We start from the raw sequence: 23770 nt of genomic DNA, 5'->3' as shown, positions 1-23770 counted from the left end.
GAGGTTTTTTATCGCTAAGGCAGTATATCCACATATTTTTAGGGATTAGTTAGTGCTGGATAGGAATTGCTGATCTTTTTATATTCAATTTATTTGTCTTTTCCCCTGCACAAATGGTCTGTTTACTACTTAAATTAAGATCATTGTTACTAGCCCTTTTCTAGGCAATACTGGAAGTTGCTGACAACACCTTAATAAATAAATAAATACCGGTGTGTGTGTGTGTGTGTGTGTGTGTGTGTGTATATATATATATATATATATATATATATATATATATATATATATATATATATATATATATATATATATATATATATATATATATATATATGTGTATATATATATATATATATATGTGTATATATATATATATATATATATATATATATATATATATATATATATATATATATATATATATATATACACCAAAATTCATTAAAATTATGGGGGGAGATAAAAAACTGAAATAAAAATTATCCATGTCTCAAAATTAAATCAATGTAAATATTTGCATAGGAAATTAGTACATCTAGGCAAGTATCCCCGCTTGCTTTTCCCCAGAAATTCTTAATATGCAATTTTTCCAATGCACAAGAGAATTGTGGGTAAGATATGCAAATTAGATATGCAAATTCTCAGTTTTTTTGCTTCAAAAATACTGTTTTGACACAGCGATCCTTTTAAACAGGATTATGACAGCAAACCAGAAATCACTCACTATACAAGCCTGTTTCGTTCTTTTTGGAACTCATCAGTAGGAGATAGATTTCTGGTTGCTGCATTGGAAAAGCTATTTTAATGGTTAAACCAAAATTCAAATACTGTGTCAAAACAGTATTTTTGAAGCAAAAAAAAAACTGAGAATTTGCATATCTTACCCACAATTCTCTTGTACATTGGAAAAATTGCATATTAAGAATTTCTGGGGAAAAGCAAGTGGGGATACTTGCCTAGATGTAAATATTTGCATAGGAAATTTAGTACATTGATTTAATTTTGAGACATGGAGGATTTTAATTTCAGTTTTTTATCTCCCCCCATAATTTTAATGAATTTTGGTTTAACCATGAAAATAGATTTCTGGTTGCAGCATTGGAAAAGCTATCTCCTACTGATGAGTTCCAAAAAGAACGAAACAGGCTTGTCTAGTGAGTGATTTCTGGTTTGCTGTCATAATCCTGTTTAAAAGGATCGCTGTGTCAAAACAGTATTTTTGAAACAAAAAAACTGAAAATTTGCATATCTTACCCACAATTCTCTTGTGCATTGGAAAAATTGCATATTAAGAATTTCTGGGGAAAAGCAAGCGGGGATACTTGCCTAGATGTACTAATTTCCTATGTATGTGTGTGTGTATGTGTGTGTATATATGTATATATGTATATATATATATATATATATATATATATATATATATATATATATATATATATATATATATATATATATATATATATATATATATATATATATATATATATATATATATATATATATATTCAAGAGAGAGTGTGTGTAGAGATCACAGAAGCTGAAACTTTACCAAATAAGTTAATTGGATATGCACAGTATTGGAAAAATGGGTTTGTGGACCCTTACCAAGCCTTTTTCAGAATACTGTGAATATCCTTTTAACTCATTTGGGAAAAGCTTCATCCTTTGTCATGTATAACAGATTTTTTTTTTTTTAAATGGGTGTGTGTTATATTATTTGTTCTTACAGTGGCATTTTTATTTTATTTTTTTAAGTTCTCTGAGGTTGTAATAAATAAATAATATACTGTGTGTGTGTATATACACTGAGTAAGGGCAACAAACACAGCAACACCGGTTCCATAGACACTGCAGAAAAAAAATCACGAAAAAATTTTCATCGCAGAAAATGAAAATAGTTCTGCCTTTGGGGGAGCAAGTCATTGTTGGACCTTAGGGGGCGGGCTAGAGCATATTTGTTGATTAGTGGAGGGTAGCGTTGGTAAGGGCTTTGTTGATCAGGGTGAGAATTTTGAACTTAATTCTGCTGTGAATGGGGAGTGAAAGGACTCTTAGAGAGGGGCAGCAGATACAGAATGGTGGGAAATGTTAATTAGCCTGGCAGAGGCTTTTAGCATGGATTGAAGGGGGGAGAGACAAGAGAGAGTAAGGTCATTTAGTAGGTTATTACAGTAGTCAAACAATTGGATGTGGGTGATGAACGACAGATTGGAGTGAAGTGTTAATTTATTGGCAGCTGACTTGGGGAGAACGTGGTGCCGCCAACACTGATAGAATAGTCCGAAATTGAGTAGAGCTAGAAAGGTGGATTAGAAGGAGCTCAGTCTGGTTAATATTTAGGTGGTGAGAGGCCATCCAGGAAGAAATGCCAGATAAGCAGTCACTGATGTGAGAAAGGACAGAGGGAGAGAAGCAGAGGTGGTGGCGTAGATCGGAGTATTATCAGCATAGAGGTGATACTTGAAGCAATAGCTGTTGATGAGTTTACCCATTGAAGAAGTATTAATAGAGTAGAGGACCCAGGACAGAGCCTTGAGGTACTCTGACAGACAGAGGCATTTAGTTGCCAGCAAATGAGACAGAAAAGGTCTTCTCTCACGCCCCTGATATTGTCCCCATCTCTTTTGTCTGTCTCTACTCTCTCTCATTTTTTTCTTTTCAATATGTTCATATGATGTTACTGGTAAAACAACTCTATCAATCATCGTAACATTTGGCTTGAATATAGATCTTATGTAAATGTATATAAAGACAAGCACACACCATGAAAACTGAAGCATTCCTGGCTCCTAATTTTTTGTTATGGTATTTTAAATTTTGACCAATTTAATGAGCCCTGGTGCCTCAGGCAACACCCTGCAATGGACTGAAGAAGGGGCTTTCAGGTGCAATTGACAGACTGCAATAGGGATTAAAGCAGCATTCAAGGCCTGGACCTTTCCTCCTTTTACTTGCAAGAAAAGACTTTGGAAGTTTATTATGTGCTATTACATCCTGGTTCTTTGTGCTCAATGTTCTAAAATATGTATTTTTCATCATCTTATAATATTACTGCATTTTATGTTAATAGTCACATTGTAAACATGTTTGGTGCATTATTTCATCTAGTTACACATTGTATTTTAAGCAATTGCATATATCTATTGATGGATGCTTGGATTGTACACATGTGTATCTCAAAGGCAGTGTATTCTGTTTCTGTAGTGTCTTGATGCCAGCCGTCCCTGGTTATGTTATTGGATTGTGCACAGCATGGCCTTACTAGATGAGCCAATTCCTGAATCTGTGGCATCTGAGTGAGTACATTTCATTAGTTTCTTTCTCTTTTTATTTATTTTTAATACTGAATAGTTGCCATTAGTGTAGATAAACTTTCTTCATCTTTATGCTGGGAAGTAATATTTTTATTCAGCTGAACAAAGTTACTCTAAAACTTGGTTTAGACCCTGCAAACAGGCATTGGGGAATTGCTGGTCAGCCGGCCAGCAATAGCAGTCACATGACTGTGCCAACTACCAGCTGTGTTCAGTTTAGGACCTGCAGCTCCCAAGCACGACCCTTTCATGAGGGTAAAACACAGAGTTAGAGGGTCAGTAGTGAAAAAGACTTACTCTTAACAAATTGGAGCACATGATTGTTTGTTTTTTTTTTTTTACCGATTCAGATAGAGCGTGCAATTTTAAGTAACTTTCTAATTTACTCTTATTATCAATCTTTCTTTGTTCTCTTACTATCTTTAATTTGAAAAGCAGGAATTTAAGCTTAGGAGCCGGCCTATTTTTGGTTCAGTACCTGGGTAGCGCTTGCTGATTAGTATAGCCAATGTATCCACCAAAGTTGCTTAAAATTGCCTGTTGTGTTTTGTTGTTGTTTTTTTTTTTTTTTAAATCATTTTAAAGTGACATGGAAGTTATAATGAAACTTTCATGATTTAGATAAAGAATACATTTAAATAAAAACTTTTCAGTTTATTTCTGTTATCAAGTATACTTCTAGGTATTGCTTATTGGAACATTACTTTCCTTAAGAGCATACTGTGGTATGCTTGGAAACATGCATGTGTCAGCGTTGTATATATAATTACAAAAACTGCTGCCATATAGTGCTCTGGATATGCTCTTAAAGGGATATTGTACAGTAGATTTTTCTTTGCATAAATGTTTTGTAGATGATGCATTTATATAGCCCATCTGGGGGTGTTTTTGTAAAAATGTATAGTTTTGCTTATTTTTAAATAACATTGATTTTCAGACTCCTAATCAAGCCCCAACGTTATAGATGTATACAGTCTTCAGACTGCTTCTGAAAGGGGGGGTTCTGCTCTCAGCCCGTTTCAGTGGGTGTCCTAGGCTAATCTCATCAACAGTGCTAAATTGGGGAGTTTTTAAAAGGTTTTACACTGGATTTTTATATCGTTATCTGTGCATATTATTTTTTTATAGTAGTGTCTATTACATGCAATTAAATGAAAATTGGTGTATACTGCCTCTTTAAGGAATACATTATACCAAGAGAGAAGTACAATTTAATTAATTGAGAAGTTTTATTTAAAATTGTATGCACTGAATCTTGAGTGTCGCCAAGGAATTTGTATCTAATTTGCTTTGTTCTCTTGGTATCATTTCTTGAAAAGCATACTTAAGGGGCACTAAGTATATTTAATGCACCTCCCTCTTAACATGGGTGCTGCTATTACGGAAACCTAGGTTACACTGCAGGTATCTGAAGGAGACTGGAATATAGTAAAAATTAGATTTCTACATGGTGGCACCCATGACTCTGGGGGGCGGGGAATTACCTCAATACTATGCTTAAAAATGTATTTTGTGTTTAATGTCCCTATACGTAAGCTCAGAAGTATAAATGCACTACTGGGAGCTGGCTACCAATTGGTGACTACACATGCAGTATATATTTCTTGTTATTTGCTCACCCAATTGGTTCAGCTAGCTCCCAGTAGTACATTGCTGCTTCATCATGAAAAGATACCAAGAAAAAAACAAAACTTCTTTGATTTTAGAAGACAGTTAGGAACATCATTTATAATTGTATGCTCAATCTGAATCCTAAAAGAACAATTTGGGGTTCCCTTTTCCTTTTGGCTTCCATACCATGCTAATCTCTGAAGCCAGTATTGGTATTTTACTTTCTAAATGTTTTAAAATGAAAAAATTATGTACTTCAATGATTGTTAAATATATCAGCATACACTTTACTGCAGTAAAATATCAGTAAATTGTGATTATTTTGTGGACGTCATTTTATTAGTTGTTATTGTTCTATTGTAGTGTCTGCCAGTTCCTGGGTCGCTGTCAGGCTCGTAATGGTGGCTTTGCAGGAGGACCCGACCAACAACCCCATCTTGCCCCTACATACGCAGCTGTTAATGCTCTTTGTACTATAGGCACGCGAGAAGCCTATGATACAATAAATAGGTAAAGTATGAGCGCAACTTGTTAAGCACAATGTGAAGCTGTAAAAGTTTACAAATTAAGATTGTGTTGCGTTACAGTTTATTTAAGGTAATAGCCAAATGTTCTCTGTAAACGTGACAAATTAGAATATTAACTGCAAAAGGTTTATACGGATTTCTTTTAAAAATGAAAATCTCGACATAAAATAAAAGCAGAAAAAAATAAGAAAAAATAAACTTTAAAACTAATAAAAATAACTACAGTATAAACATTCCAAGAAATGCATAACTGCTTCATAAATTGTCATATAAAGGAATATACAGCCCACTTGTTATAGAGACCTTTAAAGTCAATATTATTTATGCATAGTATAATCGGCAATTAAGCACTGAACTGCAAAATATCTATATACAAAATAAATCTTAAAAAAAAAAAAAAAATCTAAAATGTCTCTTTGGCCTATTTTCCATTACTGTTGTAAACTGGTAGTAACAACAAATATCCCCATTAACTGCTTAACACTATCTTAAGCGCTGGACTTTAATGCCGTTAGGACGGCATGTAGCAACCTATGTTTGGCATTCTGCAGCCTCTTGCTTTAACATAAAACAATAATTGGACTGGGGGCGTGCCTAGTAGGCAGTCCCCCAGGATCCAATCCCAGTGTTGAAGTCACGTGATCGTGTCAACAAGCATGTGACTTCCTGATTCCTGCCAACGTTTACATCTAAACTTTGTTACGATTGTGGAGTTGTTGCAGCTATGGAACAAGGCCTTTGTTATTACATTGTGCAGTTTTTAAAATCAAATGATAAACTTCCCTCTAGTGAGTGTTTATCTTTCTCCCTTGATTATGACCAATTAGTGTTAGCTGTGTGCTTCTCTAAGCAATCGCTGTGCAGTGTGTAACTGTTTGCAGCATTTGTTTTAGATTGCAGAACTGGAGGAACAAGCACATTTTGTAGATGTACACTATATTACAGCAATAACAAGCAAAATAAAGAATGTATATTCTATTTTTTTTAGTTTCATTAATTTATGGGGAATTAATTTGAGTTTCATGTTTCAAAGTAGTATCCGAGAATGAGCGCTCTGTATATAGATTCCCACACAACAATTACTATAACTTGTATGTCCTACATATAAATCCCAACCTCTGCTTTAGGTTGCGCTTACTAGTGTGGTCTGAAAGACAGACATTTTGAAACGGGGTAATTCCCTATACAGCCTTCCCTTCTACCAATGATGTTTTTCACTGTGTACTTGTGTGCATTCCTTTTGGCACATCTGTGTAGTCTAGGGTTAATTCAGAGTTCTTCCATAACCAGTTGGGTCCTTCCAAGTCATAAGGTCCATTTACACCTATAGGATTCCAATGACACAGATTGGCCCTTTTTCAGACCATGCTCAAGATTCTGAAACACAAGGGATTAATAAGGCTGATATTACAGCAAAACAACTTAGAAACATATTTTTGTGTGTATATAAAGGTACAAAAATGCTAAGTGTCCTAAATAGAAATTAGCTAAAGATTAGCTAAATATATTTTTGAAGTCTTCATGCTTAGTAGACAGTTATTCTACTCCACACAATGTAGTCTAGTTTTTCAAAGATTCTGTCTTCTTTTAGGGCCATCATATTTGTTCACATTTTATTCTGTGCTTATTTTGCCAGAGAAAAGCTGTTGGAGTTTCTGTATTCGTTGAAACAACGAGATGGCTCTTTCATCATGCATCATGGTGGAGAAGTGGATGTCAGGTCAGCTGTCTTGTACCAGTGCATGCTAATTCATGTTTGTGTGTTTTGTTAGCAAATAGCTGCTAAATATATTTTTAATTTTTGTTTTTCATCGAAAAGGTATAATAAAGTGTTACACATGATGGGCTCCTTTTCAGTCAATCAAACTTTCCCTGTGAAGTGCTTTGTGTGCCTTTTTATTGAGTTATCAATTCAAACCTATTGCAGTCCATCTGAAGCCCCCAATATAAAAGGGGTTAAATAGTTGTTTTTTATTTTATTAATTAAATGTCACATTAATAGATATAATGTATGTATATTTAAGGGCCAGGGATAAATGGGGAATCTCTTCAGTTTTATACAACAGGCCCATCTATGTGCTCACTTTTACTGTCCCTTTTTAATTCTGTAGGCCTCATTAATTGAGGCCTTTGGCATTCTGTTCGGTTATCGAAACAATGGTTTGCTAACATTATATAAAGAGAATGTTAGCTGGTGTAGAGCCTTCATGTCATCTCTTGTTAGACTATATATATATATATATATTCCTCCAAATAAATGCACTCGCAAGACTTTTTTATAAGGTGAACAAAACTTGTTTTAATAGAACGTTTTCGGGGAAATGTTACCCTTCATCAGCATATATATTATGTATGTATACAGGGCTCAAAATTTCCATTAGCGAGTGGAAATTTAATGGTTGCTAGTGAAACTTGATTGAGTCTGAAGTTTGGTGGCATGTTGTAAGTAGCAAAGTTGGCACATTGTATTTGCAGAATGTACATTCCGATTGCAGCACTGACAGACATTTTGGACTGTGTACTAAAACTGTTATCTAAAGGAATATTATATATGAAAGTGCAAGGAAATGTTATTCCTCTAGGGCTGTAGGGACCCCATTAGTGCTTAGACTGTTACGTCTAAGAGGGTAAACGGGGCAGAGAGAGAGATTGCAGAGGAAAACTAAAAGTGGAAAAGAAGGTAGAGTTAAAAACGAATGGAGGAAGAAGAGTGAAGAGATATGAGAGAGGGGAAAGAAAAAGAGTGTAAAGAGAAGATCTGGCCTGAGAGAGAAGGGAGAGGGGAAAAAGAGAGATTGAAGAGAGGAGCAAATTGAAAAAGATAGTTAATAGCAAGAAGGAAGAGATGATGATTATTATAACACAATGAATCTCCAGGTTTGCTATGACCTTCCATGTCTTTTATCATTCTCTGCATTCTCTCAGTTCAACAACTTCCTTTTTCTATCCAGATGTTGTCTTCCCAAGAACCTCTGGTTGATTTTTCTAGCTGCTATGAAATAATTTTTTCTCTTGTTAAGTGTATCCAGTCCACGGATCATCCATTACTTGTGGGATATTCTCCTTCCCAACTGGAAGTTGCAAGAGGATCACCCACAGCAGAGCTGCTATATAGCTCCTCCCCTCACTGTCATATCCAGTCATTCTATTGCAACTCTCAACTAAGATGGAGGTCGTAAGAGGACTTTGGTGTTTTATACTTAGTTTATTTCTTCAATCAAAAGTTTGTTATTTTTAAATGGTACCGGAGTGCACTGTTTATCTCAGGCAGTATTTAGAAGATGAATCTGCCTGCGTTTTCTATGATCTTAGCAGAAGTAACTAAGATCCTTTGCTGCTCTCACATATTCTGAGGAGTGAGGTAACTTCAGAGGGGGAATAGCGTGCAGGTTTTCCTGTAATAAGGTATGTGCAGTTAAAATATTTTTCTAGGGATGGAATTTGCTAGAAAATGCTGCTGATACCGAAGTAATGTAAGTAAAGCCTTAAATGCAGTGATAGCGACTGGTATCAGGCTTATTAATAGAGATACATACTCTTATAAAAGTGTATTTTAAAACGTTTACTGGCATGTTTAATCGTTTTTTACATATGTTTGGTGATAAAACTTATTGGGGCCTAGTTTTTTCCACATGGCTGGCTTGAATTTTGCCTAGAAACAGTTCCCTGTGGCTTCCCACTGTTGTAATATGAGTGGGAGGGGCCTATTTTCGCGTTTTTTTGCACAGCAAAAATTACAGACACAGACATCCAGCTTCTTCCTGCATGATCCAGGACTTCTCTGAAGGGCTCAAAAGGCTTCAAAAGTCGTATTGAGGGAGGTAAAAAGCCACAGTAGAGCTGTGGCAGTTGTTGTGACTGTTTAAAAAACGTTTTTGTCATTTGTTATTCCGTTTTTGGTATTAAGGGGTTAATCATCCATTTGCAAGTGGGTGCAATGCTCTGCTAACTTACACTGTAAAAATTTCGTTAGTGTAACTGCATTTTTTCACTGTTATTTCAAAATTTGGGAAAATTTGTGTTTCTTAAAGGCGCAGTAACGTTTTTTATATTGCTTGTAAACTTGTTTTAAAGTGTTTTCCAAGCTTGCTAGTCTCATTGCTAGTCTGTTTAAACATGTCTGATACAGAGGAACCTACTTGTTCATTATGTTTGAAAGCCATGGTGGAGCCCCATAGGAGAATGTGTACTAAATGTATTTATTTCACCTTAAACAGTAAAGATCAGTCTTTATCTATAAAAGAATTATCACCAGAGGGTTCTGTCGAGGGGGAAGTTATGCCGACTAACTCTCCCCACGTGTCAGACCCTTCGCCTCCCGCTCAGGGGACGCACACTAATATGGCGCCAATTACATCAGGGACGCCCATAGCGATTACCTTGCAGGACATGGCTGCAATCATGAATAATACCCTGTCAGAGGTATTATCTAGATTGCCTGAATTAAGAGGCAAGCGCGATAGCTCTGGGGTTAGGAGAGATACAGAGCTCGCAAATGCTGTTAGAGCCATGTGTAATACTGCGTCACAGTATGCAGAACATGAGGACGGAGAGCTTCAGTCTGTGGGTGACATCTCTGACTCGGGGAAACCTGATTCAGAGATTTCTAATTTTAAATTTAAGCTTGAGAACCTCTGTGTATTGCTTGGGGAGGTATTAGCTGCTCTGAATGACTGTAACATTTGCAATTCCAGAGAAATTGTGTAGGCTGGATAGATACTATGCGGTGCCGGTGTGTACTGACGTTTTTCCTATACCTAAAAGGCTTACAGAAATTATTAGCAAGGAGTGGGATAGACCCGGTGTGCCCTTTTCCCCACCTCCTATATTTAGAAAAATGTTTCCAATAGATGCCACTACACGGGACTTATGGCAGATGGTCCCTAAGGTGGAGGGAGCAGTTTCTACTTTAGCAAAGCGTACCACTATCCCGGTTGAGGACAGTTGTGCTTTTTCAGATCCAATGGATAAAAAATTGGAGGGTTACCTTAAGAAAATATTTATTCAACAAGGTTTTATTTTACAGCCCCTTGCATGCATTGCGCCTGTCACTGCTGCGGCGGCATTCTGGTTTGAGGCTCTGGAAGAGGCCATCCAGACAGCTCCATTGAATGAAATTATTGACAAGCTTAGAACGCTTAAGCTAGCTAACTCATTTGTTTCTGATGCCATTGTTCATTTGACTAAACTAACGGCTAAGATTTCCGGATTCGCCATCCAGGCGCGTAGGGCGCTATGGCTTAAATCCTGGTCAGCTGACGTGACTTCAAAGTCTAAATTACTCAACATTCCTTTCAAGGGGCAGACCTTATTCGGGCCTGGCTTGAAGGAAATTATTGCTGACATACCCTTCCTCAGGACAGGGCCAAATCAAAGGCCAAACAGTCTAATTTTCGTGCCTTTCGAAATTTCAAGGCAGGAGCAGCATCAGCTTCCTCCGCTTCAAAACAAGAGGGAACTGTTGCTCATTCCAGACAGGCCTGGAAACCTAACCAGTCCTGGAACAAGGGCAAGCAGGCCAGAAAGCCTGCTGCTGCCCCTAAGACAGCATGAAGGAACGGCCCCCTATCCGTAAACGGATCTAGTGGGGGGCAAACTTTCTCTCTTCGCCCAGGCGTGGGCAAGAGATGTTCAGGATCCCTGGGCGTTGGAGATCATATCTCAGGGATATCTTCTGGACTTGAAAGCTTCTCCTCCACAAGGGAGATTTCATCTTTCATGGTTATCAGCAAACCAGATAAAGGAGGCATTCCTAAGCTGTGTGCAAGACCTCCTAGTAATGGGAGTGATCCATCCAGTTCCGCGGACGGAACAAGGACAGGGATTTTATTCATATCTGTTTGTGGTTCCCAAGAAAGAGGGAACCTTCAGACCAATCTTGGATCTAAAGATCTTAAACCAATTCCTCAGAGTTCCATCATTCAAAATGGAAACTATTCGGACCATCCTACCCATGATCCAAGAGGGTCAGTACATGACCACAGTGGACTTAAAGGATGCCTACCTTCACATACCGATTCACAAAGATCATCATCGGTTCCTAAGGTTTGCCTTTCTAGACAGGCATTACCAATTTGTAGCTCTTCCCTTCGGGTTGGCCACTGCCCCGAGAATTTTTACAAAGGTTCTGGGCTCACTTCTGGCGGTTCTAAGACCGCAAGGCATAGCGGTGGCTCCGTATCTAGACGACATCCTGATACAGGCGTCAAGCTTTCAAATTGCCAAGTCTCATACAGAGATAGTTCTGGCATTTCTGAGGTCGCATGGGTGGAAAGTGAACGTGGAAAAGAGTTCTCTATCACCACTCACAAGAGTCTCCTTCCTAGGGACTCTTATAGATTCTGTAGAGATGAAAATTTACCTAACTGAGTCCAGGTTATCAAAACTTCTAAATGCTTGCCGTGTCCTTCATTCCATTCCACGCCCGTCAGTTGCTCAGTGCATGGAAGTAATCGGCTTAATGGTAGCGGCAATGGACATAGTGCCATTTGCGCGCCTGCATCTCAGACCGCTGCAATTATGCATGCTAAGTCAGTGGAATGGGGATTACTCAGATTTGTCTCCTCTACTAAATCTGGATCAAGAAACCAGAGATTCTCTTCTCTGGTGGCTTTCTCGGGTCCATCTGTCCATGGGTATGACCTTTCGCAGGCCAGATTGGACGATTGTAAAAACAGATGCCAGCCTTCTAGGTTGGGGCGCAGTCTGGAACTCCCTGAAGGCTCAGGGATCGTGGACTCAGGAGGGGAAACTCCTCCCAATAAATATTCTGGAGTTAAGAGCAATATTCAATGCTCTTCTAGCTTGGCCTCAGTTAGCAACACTGAGGTTCATCAGATTTCAGTCGGACAACATCACGACTGTGGCTTACATCAACCATCAATCGGGAACCAGGAGTTCCCTAGCGATGTTAGAAGTCTCAAAGATAATTCGCTGGGCAGAGTCTCACTCTTGCCACCTGTCAGCGATCCACATCCCAGGCGTAGAGAACTGGGAGGCGGATTTTCTAAGTCGTCAGACTTTTCATCCGGGGGAGTGGGAACTCCATCCGGAGGTGTTTTCTCAACTGGTCCATCGTTGGGGCAAACCAGAACTGGATCTCATGGCGTCTCGCCAGAACGCCAAGCTTCCTTGTTACGGATCCAGGTCCAGGGACCCGGGAGCAACGCTGATAGATGCTCTAGCAGCTCCTTGGTTCTTCAACCTGGCCTATGTGTTTCCACCGTTTCCTCTGCTCCCTCGACTGATTGCCAAAATCAAACAGGAGAGAGCATCGGTGATTCTGATAGCGCCTGCGTGGCCACGCAGGACCTGGTATGCAGACCTAGTGGACATGTCATCTCTTCCACCATGGATTCTGCCTCTGAGGCAGGACCTTCTAATACAAGGTCCTTTCAATCATCCAAATCTAATTTCTCTGAGACTGACTGCATGTAGATTGAACGCTTGATTCTATCAAGGCGTGGCTTCTCCGAGTCAGTCATTGATACCTTAATACAGGCTCGGAAGCCTGTCACCAGGAAAATCTACCATAAGATATGGCGTAAATATCTTTATTGGTGTGAATCCAAGAGTTACTCATGGAGTAAGGTTAGGATTCCTAGGATATTGTCCTTTCTCCAAGAGGGTTTGGACAAAGGCTTATAAGCTAGTTCTTTAAAAGGACAGATCTTCTCTGTCTATTCTTTTGCACAAGCGTCTGGCAGAAGTTCCAGACGTCTAGGCATTTTGTCAGGCTTTGGTTAGGATTAAGCCTGTGTTTAAAACTGTTGTTCCCCCGTGGAGCTTAAACTTGGTTCTTAAAGTTCTTCAGGGAGTTCCGTTTGAACCCCTTCATTCCATTGATATTAAACTTTTATCTTGGAAAGTTCTGTTTTTGATGGCTATTTCCTCGGCTCGAAGAGTCTCTGAGTTATCTGCCTTACATTGTGATTCTCCTTATCTGATTTTTCATTCAGACAAGGTAGTTCTGCGTACCAAACCTGGGTTTTTACCTAAGGTGGTTTCTAACAGGAATATCAATCAAGAGATTGTTGTTCCATCATTGTGTCCTAATCCTTATGCAAAAGACGTTCCTTTTTTGAAGAATCTGGACGTAGTCCGTGCCTTGAAGTTTTACTTACAGGCTACTAAAGATTTTCCTCAAACATCTGCCCTGTTTGTCGTTTACTCTGGACAGAGGAGAGGTCAAAAAGCTTTGACAACCTCTCTCTTCTTTTGGCTTCGGAGCATAATACGCTTAGCCTATGAGACTGCTGGACAGCAGCCCCCTGTAAGGATTACAGCTCATTCTACTAGAGCTGTGGCTTCCACCTGGGCCTTTAAAAATGAGGCCTCTGTTGAACAGATTTGCAAGGCTGCAACTTGGTCTTCGCTTCACACCTTTTCAAAATTTTTCAAATTTGACACTTTTGCTTCTTCGGAGACTGTTTTTGGAAGAAAGGTTCTACAGGCAGTGGTTCCTGCCTTGTCCCTCCCATCATCCGTGTACTTTAGCTTTGGTATTGGTATCCCACAAGTAATGGATGATCCGTGGACTGGATACACTTAACAAGAGAAAACATAATTTATGCTTACCTGATAAATTTATTTATCTTGTAGTGTATCCAGTCCACGGCCCGCCCTGTCCTTTTAAGGCAGGTCTAAATTTTTATTAAACTACAGTCACCACTGCACCCTATGGTTTCTCCTTTCTCGTCTTGTTTCGGTCGAATGACTGGATATGGCAGTGAGGGGAGGAGCTATATAGCAGCTCTGCTGTGGGTGATCCTCTTGCAACTTCCTGTTGGGAAGGAGAATATCCCACAAGTAATGGATGATCCGTGGACTGGATACACTACAAGAGAAATAAATTTATCAGGTAAGCATAAATTATGTTTTTGTTAATTTTACCGTATCAGCATTATTTAATTTATTGTGGTATAAAATAAAAACAATATTATAAAATGTTTCACATTGGCTTAACATATGCAAAGAGGGGTTGAAGTAGGGGGTGTGGTGTGGGTGGGATTAGAAGGGGTGAGTAACATTTTGTCCTGGCTAAGAGCTTAGGGCTTGACATTTTTCGAGGTATAATATGTATGTTGTGTTTAACGTCTTCATTTAAAATTGTGTGGCTGCTTTGAGTCTAAGGCTATTTATTATGCTGAGTTTTGTTTAGACATTTTTAATATTTATGTTAGCATCACATTATTGGGTTTTTAACAGAACATGGCAGCAGTACACTAATTGACTGACACTTTTTTGTTGTTTGTTTATTATAGAAGCGCATATTGTGCTGCATCGGTGGCATCACTTACTAATATTATGACTCCCATGTTGTTTGATGGTACTGCAGAGTGGATAGCACGGTACAGACCTTTTTCTCTTATACATTTTTGTTATAATCTTTACTATAGGATTAATGTTGAATTGGTTATTCCTCTCTTATGTCTGTCTCTCCATATTTACTGGTCCTTTTTAGCTTTCAATGCACCTGAATTAGACATTTACTTCTATTTCAAGGGATGAAACCACTCACATGCTGAAATAAAACCTATGCAGAATTCTCCTGTGAATGAGGGCTGATTGGGAGTCATATACTGTATGAAAGGGCCATTATAACTTTAAAATGACATGCTGTAATCCCTTAGAGCGTGTAATTTTAAAACTAGCCATGCTGTAATGCTATGTAATTTATCATTACACACAACAAGGTCGGATTACAGTGTGATGAAGTGACGGGCACATTTCTATGCAGATGCTGACACATTCAGACCCCACTAATACAGAGCTGAAGTTCCTCAAAGTGCTACTGTTTACTGTATTTTTATTTTCCCAAAAAGCATATTCTGTATCCTTCTTTAAATCGAAGCAAGAGGTTTTTAATGTTCATTTTAAAAAAACCTAACTAAATCCATAGTAATCTACCCAGACCCTTTTTTACAACCAAACTAATCTTGATTACTACTGATTAACACTTTGATTTGACCAAACAATGTGTTGTGTTGTTTACTAATCTTAGATGTCAGAACTGGGAAGGTGGAATTGGAGGCGTCCCAGGGATGGAAGCACACGGTGGCTATACATTTTGCGGGCTAGCTGCATTAGTCATTATGAAGAAAGTACAGCTGCTTGATTTCAGGAGTTTGCTGGTGAGATTAACTTTTTGGTTTAAAATAAAACAAACAGAAAAGTATCAAATTACAATGAGTCGCTCTCCCATTTGTTTGCAATTAATCCTTTTTTTTCTTTCATAAAGGTGGTGAGAATCCACAATCCTTTATTCTTTGCAGTTGTACTTCTGGCCACTTGGAGGAGGCAAAGATCCCAAAACTCCAAGAACCTTTAAAACCCCTTCCACCTTACTGGAAACTAGTCTTGTCTTAGCCTTTGCAGGAGGAAGTTGAACAATATAGGTGCTCCAGGTGTTTGAGCAATGTTCCCAGTGGGATGTCTTTAGAGTATGGGTAGTGGCAAACGAACTTCCTATGGAAGGTAGTCGTGGGCCTGCCACAGGTGTCACAGGAACCAGTCCCTAGCCTCCTCTTGTTGGTTTAAAGTTATACTCCATATATTTAGATTCTCAGCCAATCCAGTGCTGCACATGTGACAGCCATCTCCTGGAAGCAGGTCTTTCTGTTTATGGTAAGTACAGTTGTATGGATCAGGTAAGAGTGGGGGTTGTTGGCATCTGATTAGATTGATGGCTATAAGTAGGTAGTCTTTGATGGGTATAAAATAGTTTGGGGACCATTATGTCAGACATTTTAGGCTTGAGTATATAAGAACCTTATTTCACCCTATGCAGGCCTTGAGGTGCATAAAGTATTTTTTTTTTTTTCTCACGTCTGCTTGTTTGCGCGCATTGTGGTTTTTTTTTTCCATGCGTCGGCTTAATTACGTGCATAACTTTTTCACATGTCACTGTGATTATGCGCACCATCTTTTTCACTCATCCAATTCTCTGTGGATTAACGCTCCTGAAGCTTGCTTAAGACTCTGGTGATTGGGTAAGATTGAATTGCTTTCAAGAGCTGCTTTATTTGGGTGTAATGTTACTTTATCCAACCTTTTAATGTTATATTTAATTTATTATTTATATTTTGATTTACTCATTAACTGCCTGTTGATCTATTTTCTTTTGCATGATGTACCGAGTCCACGGATTCATCCTTACTTGTGGGATATTGTCCTTCCTGACAGGAAGTAGCAAAGAGAGCACCACAGCAGAGCTGTCTATATAGCTCCCCCCTTAACTCCACCCCCCAGTCATTCTCTTTGCTGGCTCTAAGCAGGAAGGGTAAAGAGAAGAGGTGTTATTTTTAAATGGTACCGGTGTTGTACTATTTACTCTCAGGCAGGATATAGATGAAGATTTCTGCCTGGAGGATGATGATCATAGCATTTGTAACTAAGGTCCACTGCTGTTCCCACAGAAGCTGAGGAGTACAGGAAAACTTCAGTGTGAGGAACGGTTCTTGCTATACAGCAATGAGGTATGTTCAGTCATTTTTCTGCAGAGACTGTGTTAACTCAGAAAGGCTGACAGTATCCCCATTAGGGGAAGGGTAAGCAGTAATCCTAGTGTGAAAGAGGCTTTACTAGCTTGCATAAAGGGCTACATTTTTTGGGCACTTGGTTTGTTTATGAAAAATTGGGACAAACGTTTGTGTGTTCTGGGAGTAACGTTTTTTTATGTTTATGGGACGTTTGCTTGAGGGGTCATTTGGCTTTTTGGGGTTGTTATAACCCACATGGTTTTCAAACTAGGTTTGCTAGATTTGTGTAGGCCCCAGCAACATCGAATGAGGTGGGCGGGGCCTGTATTTAGTTATACAGACAAGCAGCAAGCAACTTCTCCTGAGGTCCTATTAATCTTCTGAGGGCCTATTCGAAGCTTTAACCCCATATTATCGTTCCTAAGGGCAGGTAGGGCAACAGCAGAGCTGTGGCAAGGTGCTTATAGGGGTTTTTAACCGGTTTTAGACAAATTTCAATCCGTTTTTTTCATTTGTGGGTTTATTGCTTATTAACTTGTGGTGCAATCCTTCTAAAGCTTAGTGGGTACACTGTTAAAATTTCGGAAAAATTGAAGCAATTTTAACCTGTTTTGCAGTTTGTGTATGCCTTTTTTTCTCTTAAAGGCACAGTACCGTTTTTGCAAATTGTGTTTTTTTTTCCATTAAATAAAGTGTTTTCCAAGCTTGCTTGCTTTATTACTAGTCTGTTAAACATGTCTGACACTGAGGAAACTCATTGCTCAATTTGTTTAGAAGCCATTCTGGAACCCCCTCTTAGAATGTGTCCCACTTGTACTGATCTGTCTATAAATTGCAAACAGCATATTTTGAATTATAAAAGTTTGGCATTAGATGATTCTCAGACAGAAGGAAATCAGGTTTTGCCATCTAGTTCTCCCCAAGTGTCACAACCGGTAACGTCCGCACAAGCCAAGTACTTCTAGTGCGTCTAATTCTTTCACCTTGCAAGATATGGCTTCAGTTATGAATACTACCCTCACAGACGTTTTATCTAAACTGCTTGGGTTGCAATGGAAGCGCAGTAGCTCTGGGTTAAGAACAAATGTTGAGCCTTCTGACGCTTTAATGGCCGTTTCCGATATTCCCTCACAATGTTCTGAAGTAGGGATGAGGGATTTGCTGTCTGAGGGAGAGATTTGATTCAGGAAAGATGTTCCCTCAGGCAGATTCAGATATGACGGCATTTAAATTTAAGCTAGTACACCTCCGCTTATTGCTCAGGGAGGTTTTAGCGACTCTGGATGATTGTGACCCTATTGTAGTTCCAGAGAAATTGTGTAAAATGGACAAATATTTAGAGGTTCCCGTTTACACTGATGTTTTTCCGGTCCCTAAGAGGATTTCGGACATTGTTACTAAGGAGTTCGATAGACCAGGTATTCCGTTCTCTCCCCCTCCTGTTTTTAAGAAAATGTTTCCCATTTCTGACACCATAAAGGACTCATGGCAGACGGTCCCTATGTGGAGGGAGCTATTTCTACCCTGGCTAAGCGTACAACTATACCTATTGAAGACAGTTGTGCTTTCATTGATCCTATGGATAAAAAATTAGAGGGTCTCCTAAAGAAAATTTTTGCTCATCAAGGTTTTCTTCTTCAACCTATAGCGTGCATTGTTCCTTTAACCACTGCGGCTGCCTTTTGGTTTGAGGCTCTAGAAGAGGCTCTTCAGATGGAGACCCCACTAGATGATATTTTTGACAGAATTAAGGCTCTTAAGTTGGCTAATTCTTTTATTACAGACGCCGCTTTTCATCTTGCTAAATTAGTGGCTAAGAATTCAGGTTTTGCCATTTTACCGCGTAGAGCGTTATGGCTTAAGTCCTGGTCAGCTGATGTGTCATCTAAATCTAAGCTTTTGACCATCCCTTTCAAAGGTAAGACCCTATTCGGGCCTGCATTGAAAGAGATCATTTCTGACATCACTGGGGGGAAGGGTCATGCCCTCCCTCAAGATAAGTCGAATAAGACTAGCGCCAAACAAAATAATTTTCGTTCCTTTCGAAACTTCAAGGGTGGTCCCGCTTCTGCTTCCCCTGCTGCAAAGCAAGAGGGGAACTTTGCTCAATCCAAACCAACCTGGAGACCTAACCAGGCTTGGAACAAGGGTAAACAGGCCAAAAAGCCTGCTGCTGCCACTAAGACAGCATGAAGGGGTAACCCCCGATCCAGGACCGGTCTAGTAGGGGGCAGACTCTCTCTCTTTGCTCAGGCCTGGGCAAGAAACGTTCAGGACTCCTGGGCCGTAGAAATTGTAACCCAGGGGTTTCTTCTAGATTTCAAATATTCTCCTCCAAGGGGGAGATTCCATCTTTCTCAATTGTCTGTAAACCAGACAAAAAGAGAGTCGTTCTTACGCTGTGTAGAAGACCTTCTTACCATGGGAGTGATCTGCCCAGTTCCGAAAGCAGAACAGGGGCAAGGTTTCTACTCCAATCTGTTTGTTGTTCCCAAAAAGGAGGGAACCTTCAAACCAATTCTAGATCTCAAGATCCTAAACCAATTCCTAAGAGTTCCATCCTTCAAGATGGAGACCATTCGGACTATCTTACCATTGATCCAGGAGGGTCAATATATGACCACCGTGGACTTAAAGGATGCGTATCTACACATTCCTATTCTCAAAGATCATCACCAGTTCCTCAGGTTCGCCTTTCTCGACAAGCATTATCAGTTTGTGGCTCTAACTTTCGTGTTGGCCACGGCGCCACAAATCTTCACGAAGGTGCTAGGGTCCCTTCTGGCGGTTCTAAGGCCACGGAGCATAGCAGTGGCACCTTATCTAGACGACATTCTAATTCAAGCGTCGACCTTCCAACTAGCGAAGTCTCACACGGACTTAGTGTTGGCCTTTCTAAGATCTCACGGGTGGAAGGTGAACGTAAAAAAAAGAGTTCTCTTTCCCCCCTCACAAGAGTTTTATTTCTAGGGACTCTGATAGACTCAGTAGACATGAAAATATTTCTGACGGAGGTCAGAAAATCAAAGATTTTGTCCACCTGCCGAGCTCTTCATTCCACGGCCGTCAGTGTATGGAGGTAATCGGACTTATGGTAGCGGCAATGGACATAGTTCCGTTTGCTCGCTTGCATCTCAGACCACTGCAACTATGCATGCTCAAACAGTGGAATGGGGATTATGCAGATTTATCTCCTCAGATAAATCTGGATCAAGAGACCAGAGACTCTCTTCTTTGGTGGTTGTCGCAGGATCATCTGTCCCAGGGAATGCGTTTCTGCAGGCCAGAATGGGTTATTGTGACGAGAGACAACAGACGCCAGCCTTCTGGGCTGGGGTGCAGTCTGGAATTCCCTGAAAGCTCAGGGTTTGTGGACTCGGGAGGAGGCTCTCCTACCGATAAATATTCTGGAATTAAGAGCGATATTCAATGCTCTCCAGGCATGGCCTCAGCTGGCTTCGGCCAGATTCATCAGGTTTCAGTCGGACAACATCACGACTGTGGCTTATATCAATCATCAGGGTGGAACAAAGAGTTCCTTAGCGATGATAGAGGTCTCAAGGATAATCCAATGGGCAGAGGCTCACTATTGCCATCTATCAGCGATCTATATCCCAGGTGTAGAGAACTGAAAGGCAGATTTTCTAAGTCGGCAGACTTTTCATCTGGGGGAGTGGGAACTCCATCCGGAGGTGTTTGCTCAACTGGTTCGGCTATGGGGCACACCAGAATTGGATCTGATGGCGTCTCGTCAGAACGCCAAACTTCATTGTTACGGCTCCAGGTCAAGGGATCCGCAGGCTGTACTGATAGATGCTCTAGCAGTGCCCTGGTCGTTCAACCTGGCTTATGTGTTTCCACCTTTCCCTCTCCTTCCACGTCTGATTGCCAGAATCAAACAGGAGAGAGCATCAGTGATTTTGATAGCGCCTGCGTGGCCACGCAGGACTTGGTATGCAGACCTGGTGGACATGTCATCTCTTCCACCATGGTCTCTGCCATTGAGACAGGACCTTCTGATTCAAGGCCCATTCAAGCATCCAAATCTAATTTCTCTGAAACTGACTGCTTGGAGATTGAACGCTTGATTCTATCAAAGCGGGGTTTCTCTGAGTCAGTCATAAATACCTTGATTCAGGTTCGAAAGCCTGTTACCAGGAAAATCTATCATAATTATGGCGTAAATATCTTTTTTGGTGCGAATTCAAAGGCTTCTCCTGGAGTAAAATCAGGATTCCTAGGATTTTGTCCTTTCTCCAAGAGGGATTGGAAAAAGGATTGTCAGCTAGTTCCCTAAAGGGACAGATATCTGCTCTGTCTATTTTGTTGCACAAGCGTCTGGCAGATGTTCCAGATGTTCGGGCTTTTTGTCAGGCTTTAGCTAGAATTAAGCCTGTGTTTAAACCTGTTGCTCCGCCATGGAGTCTAAATTTAGTTCTTAGAATTCTTCAATGTGACTCACCTTATCTTGTGTTCCATGCTGATAAGGTGGTTTTGCGTACCAAGCCTGGGTTCCTACCTAAGGTTGTTACTAACAGGAATATCAATCAGGAAATTGTTGTTCCTTCTCTGTGTCCTAATCCTTCTTGTAAGAAGGAACGTCTGTTGCACAACTTGGACGTGGTTCGTGCTTTGAAATTTTACTTGCAGGCAACCAAAGATTTTCGTCAAACATCTTCTTTGTTTGTTGTCTATTCTGGAAAGCGTAGGGGTCAAAAGGCTACGGCGACTTCTCTTTCCTTTTGGCTGAAAAGCATCATCCGTTTGATTTGAGACTGCTGGACAGCAGCCTCCTGAAAGGATTATAGCTCATTCTACTAGAGCGGTAGCTTCCACATGGGCTTTTAAAAATGATGCTTCTGTTGAACAGATTTGTAAGGCTGCGACTTGGTCTTCGCTTCATACCTTTTCAAAATGTTACAAATTTGATACATTTGCTTCTTCAGAGGCTATTTTTGGGAGACAGGTTTTGCAAGCAGTGGTGCCTTCCGTTTAGGTTTCTGTCTTGTCCTTCCCTTCATCCGTGGTATTGGTATCCCACAAGTAAGGATAAATCCGTGGACTCGTTACATCATGCAAAAGAAAACAGAATTTATGCTTGCCTGATAAATTTCTTTCTTTTGTGATGTATGGAGTCCAAGGCCCACCCTGTCTATTCAAGACAGATAGTATTTTTTATGTAAACTTCAGTCACCTCTGCACCTTATAGTTTCTCCTTTTCTTCCTTGGCCTTCGGTCGAATGACTGGGGGGTCGAGTTAAGGGGGGAACTATATAGACAGCTCTGCTGTGGTGCTCTCTTTGCTACTTCCTGTCAGGAAGGACAATATCCCACAAGTAAGGATGAATCTGTGGACTCGGTACATCGCAAAAGAAAGAAATTTTGTTTTTCATTATGGAGAACACTGATTCAGTCTTCTCCTCTGTTAATACTTTTATCTCAGAAGTTAGATCCTCTGAACACTAGTTGATATAATTCCCCTTCTCAGCTTTGCAAATTATATATGGATCATCTTATGCATTCTGATTAGTCTAATGCTGCTCTTGCTTCTAAGCATCTGTTCTTCCTCTGTTTGGTCTACATAGGGGAGTTCTTCAGATTTTTCTCCAGGATTTAAAGATTTTGTATACTTTACTATATCTGACATGTTGGTGGCCATGCCCCCTCCAAGAAGTGTTAGAAGCTAGTTTCTGATAATCCCTCTCCTAGCTTTTCTGATTTAATTAAGTCCTAAGTCTGTGAAGCTGAATGTTCTAGGTCCTGGTTCTTCTGATTTATCCTCTCAAAGCATCCAATGCAGAGAGAGCCACTCTGTGGCCCTCTTTGCATTAGATATCAATGTTGCCGATCGTTGGTGGGTGGGAGCTGCTGTTGGTATTTTTGATTTTATTTGGGGGTGAAATGGTGGCATGAAATATACCAAAATGGTGTGTAACAGATTTTGGGGGTCAAAGTTAGAAAAAGTGTGTTTTTTTTAAAAAAAAATTTCATCATATTTTATATATATATTTTTTTTATAGTAAATTATATTATATGATGAAAATAATGGTATCTTTAGAAAGTCAATTTAATGGCGAGAAAAATGGTTTATAATATGTGTGGGTACATTAATGAGTAAGAGGAAAATTGCAGCTAAACACAAACACCACAAAAATGTATAAATAGCCCTGGTCCTTAAGGGTAAGAAAATTGAAAAATGGTCTAGTCACTAAAGGGTTAAGTTTATAGGGTATCAAATTCAGGAGAAATGTGAGGAAACTTTTTTTTACAGAAAGAGTAGTGGATTCATGGAATACACTTCCAATTGATGTGGTAAACACAGACTGTAAAGGAATTAAAAAATACCTGGGACATGCATATAAGGCTAAGAAAAAAGTAACATGTAATATGGGTAGAGTTTTTGGTTCTTATCTACTGTCAAATTCTATGTTTAGTAGTTCAGGATTCTAAAGTTTCTGAGGATTAGTATGTTGGGCAACTGGATTTAAATTTTAAACCCTTGGTTAAAGGAAAAGAAACCCAACATTTTTCTTTCATGATTCAGATATAGCATGCAGCTTTCCAATTTACTTATATTAATGTTTCTTTGTTCTTTTGGTGAAAAGCAAGGACGTATGCTTAGGAGTTGGCCCATTTCTGGAGCACTATATGGCAGAAGTTTTGCAAGAATGGTATCCAGTTGCAAGAGGACTAGATGGCAGCACTATTTCCTGCCATGTAGTGCTCCAGATGCCTAACTAGGTATATCTTCAAGACATAGAGGCCTGCTTATCAAGCCGTCAACTGTGCTTCATTCGCCGGGAACCAATACGCTCGCCTAACATTGCGGCCGCGGACC

General features: G+C 39.7%; 1 protein-coding gene across 1 annotated transcript in view; it reads left to right on the top strand.

Moving 5' to 3' along the window:
• The window catches only part of LOC128645006 (protein farnesyltransferase subunit beta-like), a 159278-nt gene that overhangs the window by 57402 nt on the left and 78106 nt on the right, over positions 1 to 23770 (top strand). The window contains exons 4-8 of the mRNA XM_053697716.1: positions 3205 to 3296; positions 5289 to 5435; positions 7089 to 7172; positions 14716 to 14802; positions 15456 to 15585. Coding sequence (XP_053553691.1) covers positions 3205 to 3296; positions 5289 to 5435; positions 7089 to 7172; positions 14716 to 14802; positions 15456 to 15585 — 540 coding nt within the window. The remainder of the gene's footprint in view (positions 1 to 3204; positions 3297 to 5288; positions 5436 to 7088; positions 7173 to 14715; positions 14803 to 15455; positions 15586 to 23770) is intronic.

The sequence above is a fragment of the Bombina bombina genome, chromosome 1, assembly GCF_027579735.1.
Source record: "Bombina bombina isolate aBomBom1 chromosome 1, aBomBom1.pri, whole genome shotgun sequence".
NCBI classification, from domain to species: domain Eukaryota; kingdom Metazoa; phylum Chordata; class Amphibia; order Anura; family Bombinatoridae; genus Bombina; species Bombina bombina.
This window is presented reverse-complemented; position numbering and strand designations above follow the sequence as displayed.